General features: G+C 41.0%; 1 protein-coding gene across 1 annotated transcript in view; it reads left to right on the top strand.

Annotated features, from left to right (window-relative positions):
- Positions 1 to 20,650, top strand: part of ATG7 (autophagy related 7) — a 114,265-nt gene extending 93,615 nt beyond the window's left edge. The window contains exon 18 of the mRNA XM_077325688.1: positions 20,423 to 20,650. Within this exon, the coding sequence (XP_077181803.1) occupies positions 20,423 to 20,455 (33 nt within the window). The 3' untranslated portion in view covers positions 20,456 to 20,650. The remainder of the gene's footprint in view (positions 1 to 20,422) is intronic.
- Positions 20,651 to 21,620: the final 970 nt, after the last annotated feature.

The following is a 21,620-nucleotide window of genomic DNA, read 5'->3' as shown; positions in this document are numbered from 1 at the left end:
GCAGGGGGTTGGACTGAATGACCCATGAGGTTCCTTCCAACTCTATGATTCTATGAAACTGGAGCATTTTTCATAGCTCTGGTTATGTGAAAAAGTTCTTTGAGGCAGCTTGCTTGTTTTTCTCTCTCTTTAGCTGCACTCATTTGTGGCAACAAGCTGACATTAAGCCAGGAAGTGCATGAGCCCAGTTTGTTGCATACTCAAGCTTCTTGAGAGCCAGTTTGGTGTAGTGGTTAGGAGTGCGGACTTCTAATCTGGCATGCTGGGTTCGATTCTGCACTCCCCCACATGCAACCAGCTGGGTGACCTTGGGCTCGCCTGATAAAACTGTTCTGACTGAGCAGTGATATCAGGGCTCTCTCAGCCTCACCCACCCCACAGGGTGTCTGTTGTGGGGAGAGGAATGTGAAGGCGACTGTAAGCTGCTTTGAGCCTCCTTCGGGTAGGGAAAAGCGGCATATAAGAACCAACTCTTCTTCTTATGCAGAGAATCATGGTTCATAACTAGCTGGCTATCAATGATATGCACTGCATGGATTAACTGCAGTTGCTTTTCTTCTGCATTAACTACAATTCTAAACCAGCATACAATCCAGATTTAGGGAGTACTACTTCCCATTATCCAGTGCATCTGCACTTGTCTCTCACAGATAGTAGCACTAGCATGAATTAATTTCTAATAGGATTCTCCATGTAAGATGGGAGGAGGAGGAGCAAGGTGAGCCTGGCAACAAGCAAGGTTTGGATACATCCTAGTTTAATGTCAGTTTCAAATGGCTAAATGGAACCTTTGAGTTAAATTGTTCAATGTGTCTTTTTCAAAAGGGTTTTTTGTAGGGAGGAGAATAGTCTGAATATAAGGTGTTGCAGTTTATACTAATGTTTTGATAATGTTATTTAATTATTTTTATGTTTTTAATTACAGTTTCTTTGACCACATTTGACAAGACTGGGTACAAATATATTATCTAATTAAAAACTTGAACATAGATTTGAAAACTAGAGCAGCTGAAAGCATGAGCTGCAAGCCTGGAAATTCAGGTGACAAATCTCTTTGCAGCCTAAAATTTAGTGGGTAATCTTAAACAAGCCCATTTTCTCCCACTACCCTCCTCAGTCTATGCTGTGGAGATGATGGTACCATCAACCTCCCAGACCTGTTTTAAACATTATCAAGAAAATTCAAAATGCTGCTTAAGCACTGGGTCCAAGACAGTATTTTCAGTATTTAGCCTGAAATTTCACAGAAGGATTTGGATCCTATTTCACTCATTGGTATTCAAAATACGTAGTTTAGATTTGGGAAGACAGCATTTCTCAGATGGAGATCATAGGTGTCCACATTAAATTCATTTTATCAACTTCGTTTTAGATATTTTGCAATCTCTTTTACTGGTCAGATTCTCAGCTTTGTAATTCAAGCATCATTCATATGAAATGGAGCATGGAGCAAAATAACATGTAGACTAAAACTTCTCTTTCAAAGGTAGCATTTATTATCTGTGTAACTATGGCAGCACACATTGGCAGGTTCCCCCCTCCCCCTTGAACAAGTAGAGTTGTGCTTAGAATACTGTGATCTCATCTAAGATGATGGAAATCAAAAGCTTGGCAAATTAAATTACGTAAATCATTCAGTCATTGAGATCTGAGAGAGAGGGAGATTATAACTATAATTCCATACCAACATGTTCCAACAAGACTTTTAAGAACACTCACCGTTGCAGACTGACCCACACCCACCAAAACATCTGCCATGAATACATGAAAGCTAGAGTACATGACCACGGCCTCATTGCTATTCATGAGCAACGTTTATGCTAACTGTGCTTATCTTTAAATTACAAACGAGTTGCTGCTAAGTAAAGAATATTAAAACTATAATACATTTTAATATATTTTAACAGAAGTATTAAGGATTAGAAACTGCATAGGCAGTAACATTTAGCTTTGCAAAAGGTAGCAGTTTCTTTACTGGTTGCATTGGAGACATTGAGCATACAAGAATGATCTCTTTTAAAAATCTGTGCTAAAAATCAATACTGTTCTGGACAATAGATCTTTTACAAACAAAAACAAAAACACTAATCTTTCACAACAGCTGCAGAAAAACGTTTTGCACCAAGCTTGAAAAAGTAAATGCTAAAAGTATTTCTGACTTGTCTTTTTTTAAGGGGGGGATTTAAAAAGAAAGAAAAAATTAAGTTTAATTTAGGAATGGTATATCACTCAGCTGTCAAAGAAGCTTACTTTCTGCCTTAGAAGAAGATGTTTTAAATAGAAGAGACAGTGACAACAGATTTATTTGAAAGGTACTAGAGGCAAAGTTTCTTGCTCCCAGGAATACAACAGGTGCTAGCACATACCACCTGTATTGTGACCTTCCTGGGTTCTGACCCTCCTCCCCCTGCCCTGCTCACTGCTTGATCTTGAGATTCAGTTAAAGAGCAGCAGACTCTTATCTCAAAAGCTGGGTTTGATTCCTGACGCCTCCTCCATATGCAGCCAGCTGGGTTGCCAACTTCCAGGTGGGGACCTGAAAACCTTCAGGAAGATGAAAAATAGAAAGAGGATGAAAGAGACAGAGAAAGAAAGAGAGAAAGTAAGAGGGGGGAGAGAAGGGTTGAGAGAAGGAAGGCTGTGCAATATTATTGTTATTGCTCTTGTGTCACAATGGCATAGATAGCTTGTTTGGCACCCAGGGCAGATCACTTTTTAATACCCTCTCCTCTGTTTTTTTTCTTTTGTACTGTCAAGTCACAGCTGACTTATGGCAATCCCATAGGGTGTTCCAGGCATAGAGATGTTCAGGGTTGGTTTGCCATTGACTGCCCTCTGTAACTATCCCCCTTCCTCTGGAAACTGAAACCAAATAAGATCTATTCTGCCAAAGCAAAGTGTCAATCATTGCTTTCTTTTACACCTTGGATGCAGGAGCCACTTTTGAAGAGTCCAAGAGCCACCACCTTTGCTTCTTCTAGGACCATCCATTCAGAAGCAGTTTACTCTGTTGCAGCATGCTTGGCTTGGGAACTTCCCAGCATTTTGTGCAACGTGGCTAGTAGCATCATGGCTAGAAGCTGTTGTTGGATCTCTCCGTTACAGCTCTGTCTAATCCCCTTTAAATCCCTCTAGCTGGTGGCCATCATTGCATCCACTGCCAGCTTAATTCTTCAATGAGTAAAAAGGTATTTTATTACAAGAACATATTGTGAATCTCCAGTATCAGGTTCTAGTACTAGGAAAAACCTCATTGTATCATGTTCTCATCTCTTTTTAATGACCAGAGAGGGAACTGGATCCAACAGACTGCTGACATTGCTTTTCAGTTAGATTGGGGATGATCTATTGCCATCACAGTGACACATCTAACCTATTGTTAGATGCCTCTGACCCACCCCAAGGCCTACTGAGTGACCCCAGGGCTACCAAGAGTCCCCCTGGACTAAGATTCCATCTGCAGACTGGCAATTACTGAGCAGTTCTCAGACTGATATTGGCTCTCTTGAACGATCTTAGATGGAAGTCTATCTAGCCAATCCTAGATCAAGATCAGAGCTTTTTGCTATGCTGAGGTTCCCTATTCCCCTGTTGGCTGCAGCTAGAACAGCAGTTTAAAAATAAGAAGACCACCTTGGGCTGGACTCAGCATGACACTGGCTTGAAGCATCCTCCAGCTGACCTCTTAAGCCTGGACCAGGGGCGGGCCACATCCCTAGCATCCCTCGGGTACATCTCTCAAGTTCTTATCAACACTATCTGAAGATGGCTTGTCTGACTTTAATAGAAATTGCTGAGTGGCGACTCCCATCAAGTGGCACCCAGGGCACCTGCCACACCTACCATGCCATAGATATGCTACTACTTGTGTGTATAAAGTGCTATCAAGCTGCAGTCAACTTATCATGACTCCCGCAAGGGGCTTTTGAAGGAAGTGAGAAGCAGAGGTAGTTTGCCACTCTTTCTTCCTTAGTGGTCTCACATCCAAATAACGATCCTGTTTAGCTTCTGGAATCTGACAACATTGGGCTATACCATACCGCTTTCCCTCTCATGTGACTGCTTAGCAACTTCCAAAATGGCAACTGAGGGCTCCATGGGCATTCCTTTGTTAAAGCTACAGCCATCGTTTCAATTACTTTGGGGAGTTTTTAAAAGGTTTTTTAAGGTTTCATATTTTTCTGCAAATGTGAGATTTCCTTCATATTTATCAGGATTTGGGCCACCACAGAACCAGCTGCTGCCCTGAGTCCCCTACCCAGTAAACCACTTAAACCGCATAAGGCCCAGAAACCTTCCATCCCCACTGGATCACACTCATCCATTACCAGTCATCAGTGCATTTAAGAGCTAATTGTCTGATCCAGAGAGCTGTCATCCCAGTATTCTCACAGGAAAACATGAGGCCACAGTCTGCATTCAGTCATTGCTTGAACAACATCTTAGTTCCTTACTCTATTGAATCCAGCTTCAGAGACTCTAGCCTTGACTCTGTAGGTTTCAACTCTGAGCAGAATACTAGGTTGCTAGATTTAAATATATATATATACAGGACACACTGAGGCACAGTGCTGCCTCCTCTCAGCACATACAGCATGAAGCACACTTTTTGCACTAGGAGGAGTACAAATTATGGTGGCAGCTGCTTCGTGCTTGGGCTTGGTGATGCCTTCTCCAAGAGCAGACAGTGTCGTTGCTGCTGTTTGGGCATGGTATGGTCACCAGTTGACCTGGACGGTCCAGAATTTTCACTGGCTGTTAAGGAAAAACACTGGACACTTCCCCCCCCCCAGCCAGTCAGTAAAATTAGCTCTTTTTTTCATAATAATTTCTTTTGAGCAGTTGTTTCAATTTTCTACCTGCCTTAAATCAGTAACTTTCTTTTTACTTAACTACATAGGTATGAGTCATATGAAAAATGGTGGTTGGTTCCATGTTCTAGCTGAAATGATGAAAGAAACAAAAGGATGAGAACCACTGAAAGTCATTCAATGCACTTGTTTCCCCCAAATCTTCAGAATTCCTGAGATTTTTCTTCCTTAGATTTGGATTATATTTTGAGAACACTAATTTTATAAAAAAAATATTGTACAACAAATGCAGTACATCTATCAGCTTACCTTCTCCAGTTTTCACAAATACTGTGTACATTCCGTTAGTGGCAATTAAAATATGCTCATGTGTATTCTACTTCTGAACAAATTGCTTGCCCTGACCAAATCCAGTCTCTTCACCCTGAGGAAGGAAATGCATTCTGATGGATCCTTATCTAGCAATATTATGTAGAATGATTACATTACCTGTCTTTTAATACAGCAAGGAGGTTTATCTTAATCCTCAACACTTGAAGTTAATTTCGTATTATTTCAACAAGGAAACAGGGCACCATTTATTTTACTCACAATAAAACAAAACATTTTCCCATCCTAAAAAAAACATTATTGATGGTGTTCCCTTGTTGCGTAACTTCCTTTCACATGCCACACAGGATGTGCCTTGGTTACACTGGCAAGGAATAGACGGGTGGGGGGCTCTTGAAAACAGAATGTCACCTTCTGATGAAAGGATAATTGTCCCGAACTTGTTCTGTAATTACTGCCAAAGCAGCAGTTACTAAATGCAGCTGAAATATAAAAAGGTTAAAACATTGTGCAATGAGATAAGGCTGTGCGTTGATTGGCTAGGGAAGGTTCTGTTCACACTTGTCTGGTACTTACCAAGCGTACACTTTCTCTCTCTCTTGCTTTCGCCAAAAGCATTTTGTCATGTTGATACTGGCAATGCAGCTGTTGTGATTTTAAAACAGGGTATGAAAGAACTTCTTTTATCATTTCTAATAATAATATGCAGCCTAAGGCCAAAACATATACAGCACTATTGAAGGTAGACCGGAATTCCCACTACACAGCCTTTGGGAATATGACTTCAGTAACGAACTCTGAAGCAACTCTTTATCATAATGACAACCATCAGTCTTCCTACAATCGTTAAGTTCAGTTCAGTTCCCTCTGCTTGTTGCCTAATTAGCCATCTGCTCAACCATCCTTCCATTGTGTGTGTTTAATGTTCAGTTATTAATATCAGCAGTATTGGGAGACTGTAGGTAATAGACATAAATATCCAAAGTTCCAGAAGACTGAAGTTGTGTTTTACTTGCATCTGCAAACAGTTATGAAGTGACAGAGAGTCACTGGGGAGATGTAGAGGGGGGGGGGAAGTCTCACATTTTAACCATCTCCTGCTTGAAGAGAAAGAGCTGCAGCCATAGGAAATGTAGAAGAAGAAAGTACTGGCCCAGCTGATTCTTTTGTCCATATACTTCTCAAAATTATTCTGAGTTCAAGGTCACACTGTCAACCAGAAATCAAATGGAAGACCACACAAGGGTTTTTATATTTGCTTGAGGATAGTGTAGTGATAATGTTCTTCAGGTTATCATAATTGCGTGCTATTTGTAATATGGTCGGAGTTGACTGCCTGCAAAATACCCTTCAGCTTGTTACAGTGCCATGGCCAAATTAAATGCCTGTTTGAATCTCTAGCAGAAAGTAAAATGTTCTGCCTTTAGAATCTCAGGAGACCAGTTTGTGTACTCTGTCACGTCTAGCAAATACAGCAAATAACTCTCAAAAGCCTACTATGACTGAAATTGTGTATATACATATACATATATATATACATATACATACATATATACATATATACATATATACATATACATATATACATATATACTTTGAGTAATACATGACTCCAGTTTGGGGTATCTCACATCCTTTCTAAAAAAGAAAGGGCTTTTTCCATGTAACTTGTCTTCAATTCTTTTGTGAGATTTGGTATTTAGCACCTGTTCCAGGTACTTTTCTTTTTATCTGGGGCATGTTTTGTATTAAAACTTTAATTTCCAGGGTTCTTCTAGGACTGTTGGGTGAATAATACCACAGTTGCCTTTAAAGTATGGTTTCTGTTTTTTTGCTGCAAAAATGTATACAGATAACAGAAATGTTTTTGTGTGTCTTTGAGTTGCATAAGGGGACTGACTCATATTACAGTACAGTAGATGATTGCACAGAACTAGTTTTTCAGTACTTGCAGCAGAACAACAACTCCCAAGGTATATTCTGTTTAAAATGTAATAAAATAAATGTTTAGAAAACACCGAGTTTCTCCAGGTCTGCAAATATTGGGAAGTTGAGTTCTGCTGCCTACCACTACCAACCCCCCTCCCCACCCAAATTTCTTGCAAATTTAACAGTGCAGTGATTACAATGATGATGCAGTAAATGGAAAAACAGGCTGGACACCCTGCTTGGACTGCGAATAAGTGAAATTGTAAATCATTTTGGCACAAATGGCAAGGTTCTACTATAGATTTTTGCAGTGGCTTCAGCTCTAATAATTGAGCTGCTAAAAGCTCTGGGGTAAGGACATGTTAATGCTGGTACTGGAATCAACCATGTTATTTTAGTCCACTGTCTCCTGTCTCAACAACAGAAATGTCTACTTTATAATATTCTGGAGACAAAGGGTACAGTAGATGCCATATTGTTTTGTTTTTCGGCTCACATTAGGAAAAAGAATGTGGGTGTTTTGGTCTCAAACACATTAGCCAACAGATAATCAGGATTTTCGGGTTTTTTACAAAAGGAAGAGGAGATATCCTCCTTGGCCTTAAATGGCATCTCTATTTGTCCTTTATTTTGCTGCTTGTGGCCTCTTTATTCTGGCACTGCTATTGAGTTTAGATCTCTAGGATAGAACAACAGTGAAGAGGGATAAGGGTCACAAGGTTCAAATAAAAACAGAGCAAGGCAAAGTTGGGTAAGGGGTAATGATATGAATGGAGCTCAAAACTGACTTTTGCAATCTGGAGGAAGTCACTTTTGTTACAAACTCATTGTATATGTGGAATTTATATGAAATATAAGTTTATCACATGATCTTACATGTGTAATTAAAGTTTCCATTTCTGAATCCTTATTGAAAGGCTATGTGAGTAAAGGACGCCTGCATAAATGCATCTACTTAGGCTGGAGAGTGGTTGTTTAAAATCCCTCCCATGCAATTAATCTGTGTGGAAAGGCAGTATACGGACATCTTGCAACGTTCTTCCCATCTTAACAGACATAACTCAAGACATTTTGTCTGCCCTGAACAATTAAGACATTTGCAAAACGTGCTTCATTTTGTGCATAGGACCTTGTGCAGGCCACAGCATGTTCTGAAATTATTTTCCCCCTGCATTTGTGTAAAATTTGTGTGGTCTGCCAGTACTACTATAGATAGTTCATAGTGCCTGTTGGTGTAAATGGAATCCTACACTGCAGTTTTTGCATTATTTAACGCAAATCAGTTTTCAGATTTCTGGGCAGTTCCAGATTTTTGCACTACAAATCATATTGCATTGTTTGTTGGATGTCTCATCTTGTTAACTTACTCTGTGTAATCTGTCCCAGTGAGACTTTAAATAATAAATAAACAAATAAACATTACACTTTTAGGATGCAGTTAATTGGTATAGCCAACGCCATGTAAGGAAACTTCTTTAAAGTCAATTGAATTTGTTACTAAAACAAATAGCTGTGTTTTGAAAGAGAAATCAGATGCTTATACAGTGCCCAACAATATAATAATGGTCTATTCTGATGTTAACAATCATCCTTAAAGAGTCCAATCTCTCCTCAAGGGCCCCGAACCGTCATTGTGATTTAGTCTTCATGCAAATCCAAGTGATTGTCAGCCAATCAGAGCCCATCGAGCTCCCATTGGTTGGGAAGGTAAAGAAAACCCCACCCCCTTTGATAGGGACTTTTTGCCTGTAGAAAGGAGCATCAGCTTAATCAGGATTTTATTTTACTTTTTAGTTAGGATTTTGTTGTTGACTTAGAGAAGAAAGCTTGTTTTAAAGGTACAAATAAGTATCCTCTTAAGGGTCCATAATTGCTGACTGGACTGTGGTAAGGTGCTCTACGATAGCGATCCCCAACCTGTGGGCTGCGGACCACATGTGGTCCTTTGACTAATTGGAGGTGGGCCCCGAAAGACGCCTTCCCCCCCCCCGGCCCTTTACTTCATCCCCCCCGGCCCTTTACAACACACTTTGGGTGTCATTGTCTCCCATCACTCCTATCACGACTATCTTGTTGCAGAGAAACAAGCTCAGGGTTCCCATTGATTTGTCATTGTCATGAGTTAAAATTTCCATGAAAATAAAATGTTCCTTATGTTCATTGTTGTGGCGTGTCTGTATCTTATTTTGAAGGGATATTTAAACATTACCATAGCGATCAGAGAGTGTTAGGGCAATGGTTGAGAGTAGAGGAGTAAACTACCCCCCCCCCACCGGGCCTCAGTAAAAGGCTTTGAGTGGTCCCCAGTGATAAAAAGGTTGGGGACCACTGCTCTACGAGATAAAAGAGCAGCCTTGAATCTGCTGAGGCACCCTGTTCAGAGAGAGTGGAAACCGATCTCCCTTCAGGGATTATTTACTTTATATAAGTTATCCACACATCATATTTACCTTATTAAATTATTCATTTTCTGTTGAATAAACCTTCTGTTAAATAAATGGACCAGAACCAATAGGATGAAATTAATTCAAAAGAAATTCCATCTCAACATCAGGAAGAAGTTACTGGACGTTAGAGCAGTTTCTCAGTGGAACAGGCTTCCTTGGGAGGTGGTGGGTTCTCCATCTTTGGACATTTTTAAACAGAGGCTGGATAGCCATATGACAGAGAGGCTGATTCTGTGAAGATTCAAGGGGGTGGCAGGTTACAGTAGATGAGCGATTGGGATGTGAGTGTCCTGCATAGTGCAGGGGGTTGGACTAGATGACCCATGAGGTCCCTTCCAATTTTATGATTCAAGTCACAAATCTAAGAAGCAGTGGTCGTTATTTACCTCACATAAAAGTACAGCCATGGCAGATGTGCAAAAAAGAGTCTTTTAGGGAGCACAAAGTTTAATGCTTGTGACCCCATTTCTGTTTGATTGTGGGCTGTTGGGACATAAATAATCTATAGATGAGGCCAAGGTGGGGGATAGTATATTCTTCAGAAGGCAGTTGCTTCAAAACCTTCCCCCCTCCCCCATCCCTATAGTTGCTGCATCTTCCATCTGCTTAGATAATTCTATTGTGGCTTATTGAGGTGATATTTATCTGGTTATATATGTAGCTCTTTGGTTCATAGAATCATCCCATTGGTTCTGGTCCGTCCCTCCATTGCAAGAGAAAACAACTCTTCCATCCTCTATATTGCAGCCTTTTAAATAATTGAAGATGGTTATCAGATCCCCTCTTAGTTGTCTCTTCAGGCTAAACAGGCCAAGCTCCCTCAACCTTTCCTCATAAGTCTTGGTCTCAAAACCCCTCACCATCTTTGTTGCCCTCCTCTGGACATGCTCCAGTTTGTCTACATCCCTCTTCAACTGTGGTGCCCAAAACAACACAATACTCTTAAGTGAGGCCGAACCAGAGCAGAGTAAAGTGGTACCATCACCTCCCGTGATCTGGACATTACTCTTTTTGATACAACCTAAATTCTTATTTGCCTTTTTAGCCACCAAGTCACACTGTTGATTCATGTTCAATGTGTGGTCTACTAAGACTCCTAGATCTTTTTCGCATGTACTACTGCCAAGACAAGTCTTCTCCATCCTATATTGGTGTAGATGGTTTTTCCTACCTAAATGCAGAACTTTACATCTGTCCCTACTGAATTTCAATTTATTCAGTTTAGAGCAGTTATTCAGTTTATTTACCTTAGACCTGTTTAGACCGGTTATCTGAAAGAAACACCCAACATTAACATGCACTACTAGGCTCTGAACTACTGAACTACTGAACTACTAGGCTCTGACCCTTAATTTGGGAGAGAGAGTTGTCAGCCGAAGAGGCAATAGCTGTTAAATTGGCATTAACTACATAAATCCATCTGCCTGTTATTAATGTCGCCAATTCATCTCTTGATTACCTCAGACCAAACTGCTGAGGAAAAAGTGTTAAGCCAGGTTGTTGTTGGTACTGAAGAAGTACCAACTAGGAGAAACATCAGTCTAAGGTAGAAAGGAAAAATGTCAGTCTGCCCTATCAGTCACATATCTGGTCCTTGTGGTGGATGTTTCATTGGAACTGATCTTGGGAGTAAGCCAGGAGATCATCCCATCATCATTAACACCAAATGTTCAAGTCCAGGGATTCTTTTCTGAAGGTCATTTCTAAGATTCCTCACAAGATATTCTTCAGCTACTTTGCCTTGACACACCACCAGGAACCTCATGCCAGTTGTCAGTCTCAGTGGCCATACTCTCTTGACTACTGTTTTCTATTCTTGCTTCTCTGTCAGTGTACACTTTAGCCCTAATGGCAGTACATGCTTCTCCCCATGTGTCTGTGTGTGCTGTAACAACATCCATCCTAACATTAATTGAACAAGTCCAGAGACCCCAGATGGTTCATCCACACTGGAATCCCCCCCTCCCCAGGAGGAAGATGATTATGCCTCAGATTCTGATGAGTCTGTTTGCATTTTATAGGATCCAGCCTATCTTAACACCGCCCGTGGCGCCGCGGGCGCCACAGACTAAATAAAACGGTAAGGCGTTCTGAGGCGGGATGTGTCCGTGATGAGGAAGGGTCCGGATTGGACCCTTCCTCTGGACAGACAATCGGAGGGAGCAATCGGCAGGCGCGCAGCGCCTGCCGATTGCTCCCTCCGATTCCCAGCCCCGAGCAACTGCGAGCTGCGCGCAGCGCGGCTCGCAGTTGCTTTTTTGTTGCCGCCCGCAAGGGAGCCCTCGGCAGCCGCGCGGAGCACGGCTGCCGGGGGCACCCTACAACACAAACCTACGAAGAGCAACTGAAAGAAAAAAGAAAACCAGTCAAAAAGCCCCTACGAGCTGCGAAAGAAGCCGCCGAGGAGCGCCCCTCCTCCGACCCGTGTGCACAGCGCGCCTTCTGGGGCCTCCCTGCCCTCCTGGCTGAAGAAGAAAAGAAACCTCTGAGTAGCCACGGAGAGAAAAAAAAAACAGCCAAAAAGCCCCGATGAGCCGCATGAGAAGCCGCCGAGGAGCGCCCCTCCTCCAACGCGTGCGCACAGCGCGCCTGCCGGGCCCTCCTTGCCCTCCTGCTTGCAGAACAAAAAAAACCTTTGAGGAGCCACCCAAAGAAAGAAAAAAAAACAGCCTACAAGCGCTGCCGAGCCGCGTCAGCAGCGGCCGAGGAGCACCCATGAAGAGCTGCGGAGGCGCCGCCAGCCTCCTCTTACAGGTAGCTTCAGTCCCTCGCCTGTGCCATGTATCGGGCCGCGCCCGTGGGCCGTGCCCGCGGATCGAGCCGCGCCCGCGAGCCACGCCCGCGGATCGGGCCGCACCCGCGAGCCACGCCCGCGGATCGGGCCGCACCCGCGAGCCACGCCTGCGGATCGGGCCGCGGGCGCGGCCTGCACGGGCGCGGCCCGGCCCTAATTCCCTCTCCCCGCCCTCCCCGCAGTAAGAAGCTTCCCGGGCCGCAAACTTGCGGCCTGGGAAGTTTTTTACTGCGGGGGGGCAGCGGGGAGAGGGAGCCGCGGCCCGCAGGTTGGGGACCACTGTGCTAGAGCCCATTGTCTTCTTTATACAATGGGCTTTTTTTTACTAGTAACTTACATAACTCAGTAGAAAGGCAGCATTGCATTTACCTTTTCCCCTTTTAATTTATTTTTTACTTTTAAAATCCATTCTGAAATATTTTTAGAAGCTTGCTTTTAAAACTTTAGTATAGAGGAAATGATTGATCCTTTACCTAAACGATTGGTGCTTAGCAGGGAAGGGTTAAGAGATGAGCATATACGGAGTTGAACGTCAGAATATGGCTTTTTAATGGACACTGTAGCAAGAACTAGCCAATTTACACAAAACAAGTTCTATATTTAGGGAGCTGAGTTAAATGTTGCCAAAGTAAAGAAAGAGATGATCAGTGCTGTTCTTGTAGCATGTTTACTTTGGACTGAAGTATTTGCCAGCCCAAGGCCTTGCATTTTAACTATGCAGTACAATGTTGTGCCTTCCTGCCTTAAACCCGACACTCTTATTATTTCCTCCTTTAAAATTGCCTTGTGTTGGACTAGATGGAGCACAGGTCTGATCCAGCAGGGCTCTTCTGATGTTCTTATTTCCTTTGAGTCTAGTCACCAAGACAGTGCTGTCCTCTGTCAAAGAGATCTTACATTTTAGTCATTTTTATATTTAATTATTATATTGCATAACTCTGAGTCATCAGATTGTCTAGGAGCAAATAAAACAATATCATATCCAAATGGAATTGAAATTTACTAAAATACAAAATATGGCAGGGAAAAGTTGGTTTAGCAGGACAAATATCAGTCCCTAACTGTTAAAACAATCCATACTGCTACAAATTAAATAAATTTATCAGTCCCTAACTTTTAAAACAATCCAAACTGCTACAAATTAAATAAATTTATGGAAATGCATCTTTCTGTACTTCGTAAGACCCTCTCCCCAACCCACCCAGTTGCTGCTAAATGTTAGGAAACCTTGCTGGCCTCTCCTTTTCCTAAGCTTGTATTAAATTGTATTTCACTAATTTTGCACAGTGCTGCCCAAACCCTTGCTTCCAAGGGTTGATCAGCATGACAGCAGAGATCAGATCCTGCTACACCAGGATAGGGGCAGGGTGAGCACAGATTTTGATTACTTATCAAGACAAATTGTAAATTATAATTGTATTTACAAAGTTATAGAATCTGACTTCAAAAGCTTTAGCTCTACAAACTGTCTAGTTTTCAGTATTCTGAGTTGTTTACAGTTCACTTATTCGCTTTCCAAAGGATGATTCCATACATAAATCAGACATTGTGCAAGATATGTTGAAGTTCTACAAACAGTATTGGCTGAATTGGCTTCTGTTTTCAGATAAGTAAACTAATCAACTCAGCTCTTAGAAAATATCTGTTTTTCAGGTGAGATTCATATGCTGAACAATCATCAAGTAATAAATTACTGTTATGAACACAGGTTCAAGATAAATTAAGAACAAGTTCCACGAGCCAGAAATCTTACGCTATTTATCTGCTAGCTGTATCAAAATGTTTTATTGTGAAAATTAATTTTGCAGATTTGCTGCACAGCCACATGTAAGGAACACACTAAAGATATTTGCAGCCCTATATTCAAATTACAAAAAGTAGCTTCTCACGCCATAACTCATACTGGGATTAGTGGGCTCCTTCTCTAGTCCCTGTTGATCCCATAAAATGAATGCAATTGTGTTTATATAACAGCTTTAAAAGATCAAAGTAGGTCCCATATGGGGAGAGGTTGTTGAGCGCCAAAACAAGCTGTTTGGCTTGTAAGCAATTGGAAGCTTTTAAGGTACTGACTCATATCTGCAGCATTTTCTGCATTGCTAACTGCTCTGCAGAATGTGTTCTAATATTGTAATATCTGTTAAGTGTGGTACTAAAGAAATCAAGTCCATTACCGTTTGTCAGTGAACATCAGTGAGAAAATCCCAAATTCTTTAAATTCAGACTACTTACCATATTTGTTGAGTCTATTAAGTTTTTTTTTCTAGCTTTCTTCTAAGGAGGTCAGATTGGCATATCTGGGCTCCCCCCCCCCCCATTTTATCTTCACAATAACTTGTGCGGTCGATTGGGCTTCACTGTAAAATGACATTTAAGGACATTCACTGAGTATGAACAAGGATTGGAACTCAAGTCTTCACAATTCTATATTGAATCTTACCACTGCACCATATGGGCTTTCAGTCATCTGGCTTGTCTTGTGTTTGTATTTATCTTTACATTGAAATATACTGAACTGATTCTTGTAGCCTGAAATCACAAAAGACTTTATCATCAGTCTTGGCACTGGGCTCATTTCCATAGTTCATATAGAAATCCTTCCCTCTGATTTCAAATTAATCATGCATAAAATTGCAACTTCAGGCCTGGTTCACACATACAAGAGAATGGGGTGTAAGAGCCCTGAGGTAGTAAAATAGACTGGTCTACTTGAGACTACTGTTGAGGGATTTATTTCTGACATTTTATTTTCATTTCATTTCCTTGCATATGTGAATCAGACTGCAGAGTAGTAGTTCCTTGGCAGACTTTCGTTTGTAGGCTGGGCCAGAGGGCAAATAAGGATGTTAAACAAAATTGAGAAGAGAATTGCACCCTAAAGTACTCCTCATGGGCGATGGCATCTCCCCAATAACCACCCTTTGTCCGAGATCCCCAAGAAAGGAAATCAGCCATTGAAGGACTATCCCAGCAGGATGGCAAATGGCCAAGGGGAAATGAGAGAGGTTGGGTCATGCTTCATGAGACAGAACTGGAGCAAGCTGAGCTGCAGGAGAGTTGCCAGTTCCTCAGGGGTTCCCCTTGGTTCCTTTGTTGTGGACCAAACAAAATAGTCTGGTGAGGATTGTCTCTGATTTAAAAATGGCCTGGCAAATGTATCTTGGACAAGTGAAAATTGTACACAAATATTTGTATACGTTATGCCAACAATAATAGTCTTACTGGCAACAGCGACAATATAAAATGAAACTTTGTGAATTCGTATGAGGCCTTCCAAATAATGGTTCCAGTGTCTTATTGAGACGTGGCAACTTATTGAGAGGGTGCAGAGGACAGTGACAAGGCTGATTCCAAGTCTGGGGACAATCCCTATGAGGAAAGGCTTAGGGACATGGGAATATTCAACCTGAAAAAGGGGAGGTTGAGAGGGGGCATGATTGTTGTCTTTAAGTCTTTGAAAGATTGTCACTTAGAGGAGGGCAGGTAGTGGTTCCTGTTGTCAGCAGAGGATAGGACCCAAAGTAATAGGTTTAACTATGTGGAGAATGGTACCAGCTAGATATTGGGGTGGGGGGAATTCACAGCCAGAGTGTGCTTCCCCTCACTGGCAGTCTTTAAGGAGCAGCTGGACAGATACTTACCATGGATGCTTTTGGCTGATCTTGCATTGAGCAGCAGGTTGGACTAGATGGCCTGCATGACCCCTTCCAACGCTATTAGCATAGAAACAAACTCTTACTGGTTCACTCACTTCCGTGGATAACAGGGTGTGAGCCCTGGATCACTGGCTTTGACACTTTTATTTCTGATATGTCTTTGTGAACTACAAATGGGTTCGAGGGGTCTGATTGGCTGATTTGGCAGGTAGTTATCATGTGGCTGTGTGTGGATGGTGTGACACAGTTTACTAATGTAACAGGATTAACTTTTGCTTATATATTCCTGTTGTTATGATGGTCAGTTCTTAGTTTGCTTGCACTTGAAAGCTCACACTTTGAATAAATCTTTGTTGGACTTAAAGGTGCTACTAGACTCTGATTTTATTGTGTCACTTCCAATAAAGGAAGGCATGGGACACATCACTGGAACCATTATTTGGAAGGCCTCATACGAATTCACAAAGTTTCATTTTATATTGTCGCTGTTGTCACATTTATTGCTATTGTAAGCACACTTGCTGTTAGGCCTAGTTTTTTCACACAATTACATTTGATCTCCTGACATCAGTTCCCCTGGAGGAAAATGGCAGTTGAAGGGTATCACATCCATGTTGAGTTCCCTCCCCTTCCCAAACTGCACACTTCCCAGGCACTGCCTCAAATCTCCTAGGATTTCCCAACCCAAAGCTGGCAATTGTTATTGTCATACATGCTGTGTTGACAGGAGGGGGAAAAGATGACATTAGACATAAGAACCTGCTGGCAGTAAGGCAGACTGGTCAAGTAGAACGACATGGAAGGTTAAATTTTGGGTGTGGAAGAGAACATCTTCTGCCTGTCTTGAAAAGGAGGCATCCAGTGATTTTGTGCTTGTGGTGCTAGAAGAAGGTTCTGTAGGGGAACTGTGCCAAGCCTTTTCCTGTAACAAAAGGGACCCAGACAGCCTCATGATTTTGGAGAGCCATGTTTGTTTTAAACTGTAAATGTTCCTCTCAGTTACAGGATATTATAAGGCTTTAGGTTTGCTGCCATAAAGTACATTTTGTGGTGAGGAGAGGAACATGGAGATCACTGAGGTAGGAGTTGTATACAAATAAAGAATTATTTATTTACAGATTGGTTCTTTAAAAAAAACAGATCAGCAACACAGGACTCCAGATAGTCCCAAGAAAAACCTGGCTCAGGCTTGTGGAGCAAGGCTGCTGTTATCCATACCTTTTTTTTCAAAAATGGTCTGTGCAATCCTGGCTAGGGCGAGATCAATGGCAGGCTCCAAGCGGGCAGCGGGCTGAGTTTCTGCCATGGAATTGGATTGAGTTGTTTATTTCTTTGTTTGTTTCATTGTCTTGCTCTATTTCTCTTTTATAAATTGCACCTAGAATAAGTTCTGAATCCTAACTAAGCTAAACAAATAGCAAAGATAGCTTGGATCTACAGTGCTTTTAAAAAGTTTAGTGTTATAAAACAGAGAGATGCACCTATATTAGAAACAGCTGGAACAACGATGTCCAACTGAGACTAGCTAGGATCCTTGCTCCCAGTGAGATAGTGAGGAGTTATTGACTTACGTGATATATTTTTATTGTTTACCATCTCGTTTACCTTGTTATATGTTTATACTGTGCTTCTAGGGCCGAGGGGAAGGCCTGCTTCCCCCCCCCCCACCGGCAGTGGTGCAGCCTTCCCCTGGGGCCTAGAAGCATACCCAGGGCCTCTAAAAGGGATGCCTGAGGGATGCTACGCGCCTTCCTATTTGCCCCTCACCCAGACCGGCCCCTCCCACTCTCCGCCCACTTAGCCCTTAGCCAAATATGAATACAGCGAAAGCTATATAAAGATGGGTAGTTTCCGATTGATCTGATTGATGTGATCATATTCTTGGGTTTTTGAAGATCATCACCTGCAAGCTAGATCTTAGCCCATCCTGTTAAAATCATCTCAGACAAGTTAATGGCAACTCCTACAAGAATTATAAGTTCACCATTGATTGAAAGAGGGTCCCTTATCTTTGTTATATACCCGTAGAGGTGCATTATAGTCCATCACTTCAAACACACCTTGTCAAAAATCAAGAAAAGAGTAGCACCACAAAAAGTGAACTGGAACTCACAAAAGCTGCCACAAATTTTGTTAGTCTTTTTATAGAATGGATTCTTGTTCTTTTTGACTTGTCAAACATGTAAAGGAGATTGATGAGTATCCTTATAGATATAGTATATAACTGAAGAATTCTTGTATCTTTTCTTGCTCATCTCACTAAAATCTTTTCAAAATTGGTTTTGCGTAATAGTGAAACCAGTAGGACTGATAGGGTTGTAACTGGTTTAAAATTATTATTTCGTATCAAACTGTGGAAGTTAAAGATATTATTTTATTACAATGATTATTAGTGGTCTAATTTTAGATTATCAAGGTGTATTATTTACCAAATTTCAGAAACATAATTGATATCTATTATTTTAATCAGTTTTCCCTAACAAATGGCATACATTTTAAAGCAATTAAAATCCACACAGTTGTAAGTACTAATTCTGGTGAATTACTTGTAGTGGTATACCAGTAATATGACGTAATGGCATATTAAACATCAATAATGCTGAAGTCTAATCACTCCTTTACGCTTTCAGGAAATCTAAGGATTAAGTGGTTAACGTGGTGAATATGTTCCAGATGTTTGACATGTAGCACCTTTAGCTTTACTGTATTGGAGTGAGGCCCCTTTGGTAATTTATTTTTGTATGTATGGACATAGTACAAAAACGTTTTATGAAAATATAGAGAGGTCAGAATTACTATCAACAGCGCCTCTGCCTCCTCCATGATTCTGTTATAGTTCTTCTGTATATGAGAATTTATGTATATGTTCTTCAGAACATATCTCTGTATATAGACTGACCACAATTCCGATATCTGTCTATAGCTTACAAAAGTTTAGAAGTAAAGTATTAAAGCATGAAAAATAGAAGAGGAGGAAGAATTGATTCTTATATGCCACTTTACCAGAAAGAGTCTCAAAGCGGCTTACAATCGCCTTCCCTTTCCTCTCCCCAAAACAGACACCCTGTGAGATGGGTGAGGCTGACAGAGCCCTGATATTCCTGCTCAGTCAGAACAGCTTTCTCAGTAGTGTGGCGAGCCCAAGGTCACCCAGCTGGCTACATGTGGAAGAGGAGCGGGGAATCAAACCCTGCTCGCCAGATTAGAAGTCCACACTCCTAACCTGGCTCTCTTTATCTGCTCTTCCCATGCACTCTCAACTTTTATAGTTTGTTCAGTCTTCATTTAGTTCAGTTTTATCTAAGAACCAGGTGGCAACTTAGTGCTTTCACTCAGGTGTGTGTGTGCCTGGAAGATCAGATGAAACAAGCTGTAGTTCTCTGTATTGACAAAATTCTTCTTCCTTCCCCAAAAAGAAAGTTTCTAGTCCAGCAGCCATAATTGTTAAATGACCACCCAAACCAAGGTGCATTAATGCATCAGCTTTTCAGAAAAATGAATTAATTCTGCCTAAACACTATGGGGAATATGTTCATACCTGACATGTCTGTGCTGTAGATAAGAAATGACTAATTTGTGAATCTAGATCTTTATTCAAAGTGCTTGCTTGAAATAACATGGCAAGTCCATACTCCTTTGAACTGTATTTACCATACCACGAAGAACAGAGGACAAGTTTCAAATTCAGTCTCTCTTAGAAGAGTTTATAGCAAAATAAACATAGTCCAAAGAAGCCTTTTTCCTCAGGTTCTATTTACAGATAATTTCTTTACGTTTGTTTCCACATCCTTGATCCTGATTTGGCCACTTGTATTTGCACTGGCTAGCCTTGTATTTTCAGAATGATGCCCTTTTCAACACACTTCTTTTAGACTTTTCGTTACTGGTTTGCTTTTGAATTTAGAAAACCCTTGTGGTTAAACTTAGGTTGTATTATTCTCCAGAGTTATATGTTCATAATATCCTCTTTGTAGCCCTGACCTGAATAGCCTGGGCAAGCCTGATCTCATCAGATCTTGGAAGTTAAGCAGGGTTGACCCTAACCGGTACTTGGATGGGAAACTCCAAGGAAAACTGGGGGGGGGGGGGCAAGAAGGTCTCATGAGGCAAAAGCAGTCAATGGCAAACTACCTCTGAACTTCTCTTTGCCTGGCTGCCAGGCAATGCTTGGATCTCCTGTCTATATTACATGCCATACAATGAATCAGTCATATGTGTTTTGGTACTGAGAAGGTTTGTTTGTTTAAATTGTTTGATTCTGTGTCAGTAAATATTTGAATGGAATGTTTTACAAGGAAAACTGTCCTGCTTCTTCAAAATTGCCACCTTTGAGCTTCTGCTGCTGGTTGGTTCAGAAGGACCAGAATGTGTTTTGTATTTGACAGTAACCATCAGCACAGTAAACACAGTATGTCTGAGATAATGAATGGCATTTTCCATCCTTTTTCATTACAGATCTGGGACATGAGTGATGACGAAACACTCTGAAGTCCACTGAATGAAGTGAATGACAGCCGTCTTTAGATTACACTGATGTCTTTTATCAGTCATTTGATGAGTTAATGATGGCTTACTTACAATGACTGTTGGAACTAGAAAGAAATACATTAACTCACATCTCTGATCAGGATGGGACAGTATCTCAGTCTCAATAAACAGTTCTACTGTGAGTGTAACACTTTATTTTTATTGTGTGTTTATACATCTTATCTGTAACAAATAACCATCTTCTTTGAATATTTTCAGTTTCTAAATACATCTTATATTTAAAATATCTCTGTAAACCTTGTTCTTGTTATTTCCAGTTTGAATTTTATTTTTCCATATATTCTGAACTATTTGTGACCTTTGAAATGCCAGGTTAGGACAGTTGTTTCATTATTACTGAGTTAGACAATCAGAACACAGCACATTATTTGGGGGCAATATAAATTTAAGAGGCCTGTATATTTAGAGCATCAAAGAGATAACAAAATAATCTAGCTCTTTTGTAATCCACCTTGATTTTGCATTGTGTAATGCATTGCCAGCTGTGCAGAGATTTTTCAGATTTTGAAACCTATAAGAATAGAGGTGGAATTATACCTCTGCAGAAATCAGTGCTATAGTCTGGAGTCATGTTGATAAAATGTGGACCTCATTTCAATATTAGTATGTTTCATATTGTACACGTAATAAGGAGGACAAGACATCATATCAATTAGCTGGCAGCAGCCATCTTTTCATTCCCACGTGTATCTGCAAATTGTTTTCCATCTGAAGGCTTTCAGCTCTAAGACTGATGGGTAACAGAAATATGAACAATTGTAAGCATGTCTGTGATCAACATAGTAAATGTTCATAGGACAAAAATTCATAGGACAAAATGTTTTCATGGACCTGGATCCAAAGAACAGCACAACTTGGTCCACGTGCCCTAAGGAACATCTCAAACAGAAACACTTCTCCTGCTACCTAATGCCAAATGGGAAGCATTTTCCTTGAGACTAGAGTAGTTTGAAAAGCGGTTTTAGATATGGTGGGTTCCGTCACTTAGGTGTAAAAGAGTTATGAGGGGTGCATCCATGCTCTATTTAAGCCTTTGGATACCAGCTCAATAATGTCCGGATTCTGTTTTGTTAAATAATTTTATCAATTACTAAACAGGCGATTC

This window comes from Paroedura picta, chromosome 3, assembly GCF_049243985.1.
Source record: "Paroedura picta isolate Pp20150507F chromosome 3, Ppicta_v3.0, whole genome shotgun sequence".
Lineage (NCBI taxonomy): Eukaryota > Metazoa > Chordata > Lepidosauria > Squamata > Gekkonidae > Paroedura > Paroedura picta.
The sequence above is the reverse complement of the archived record's forward strand: the minus strand, read 5'-3'. Positions and strand labels throughout refer to the sequence as shown.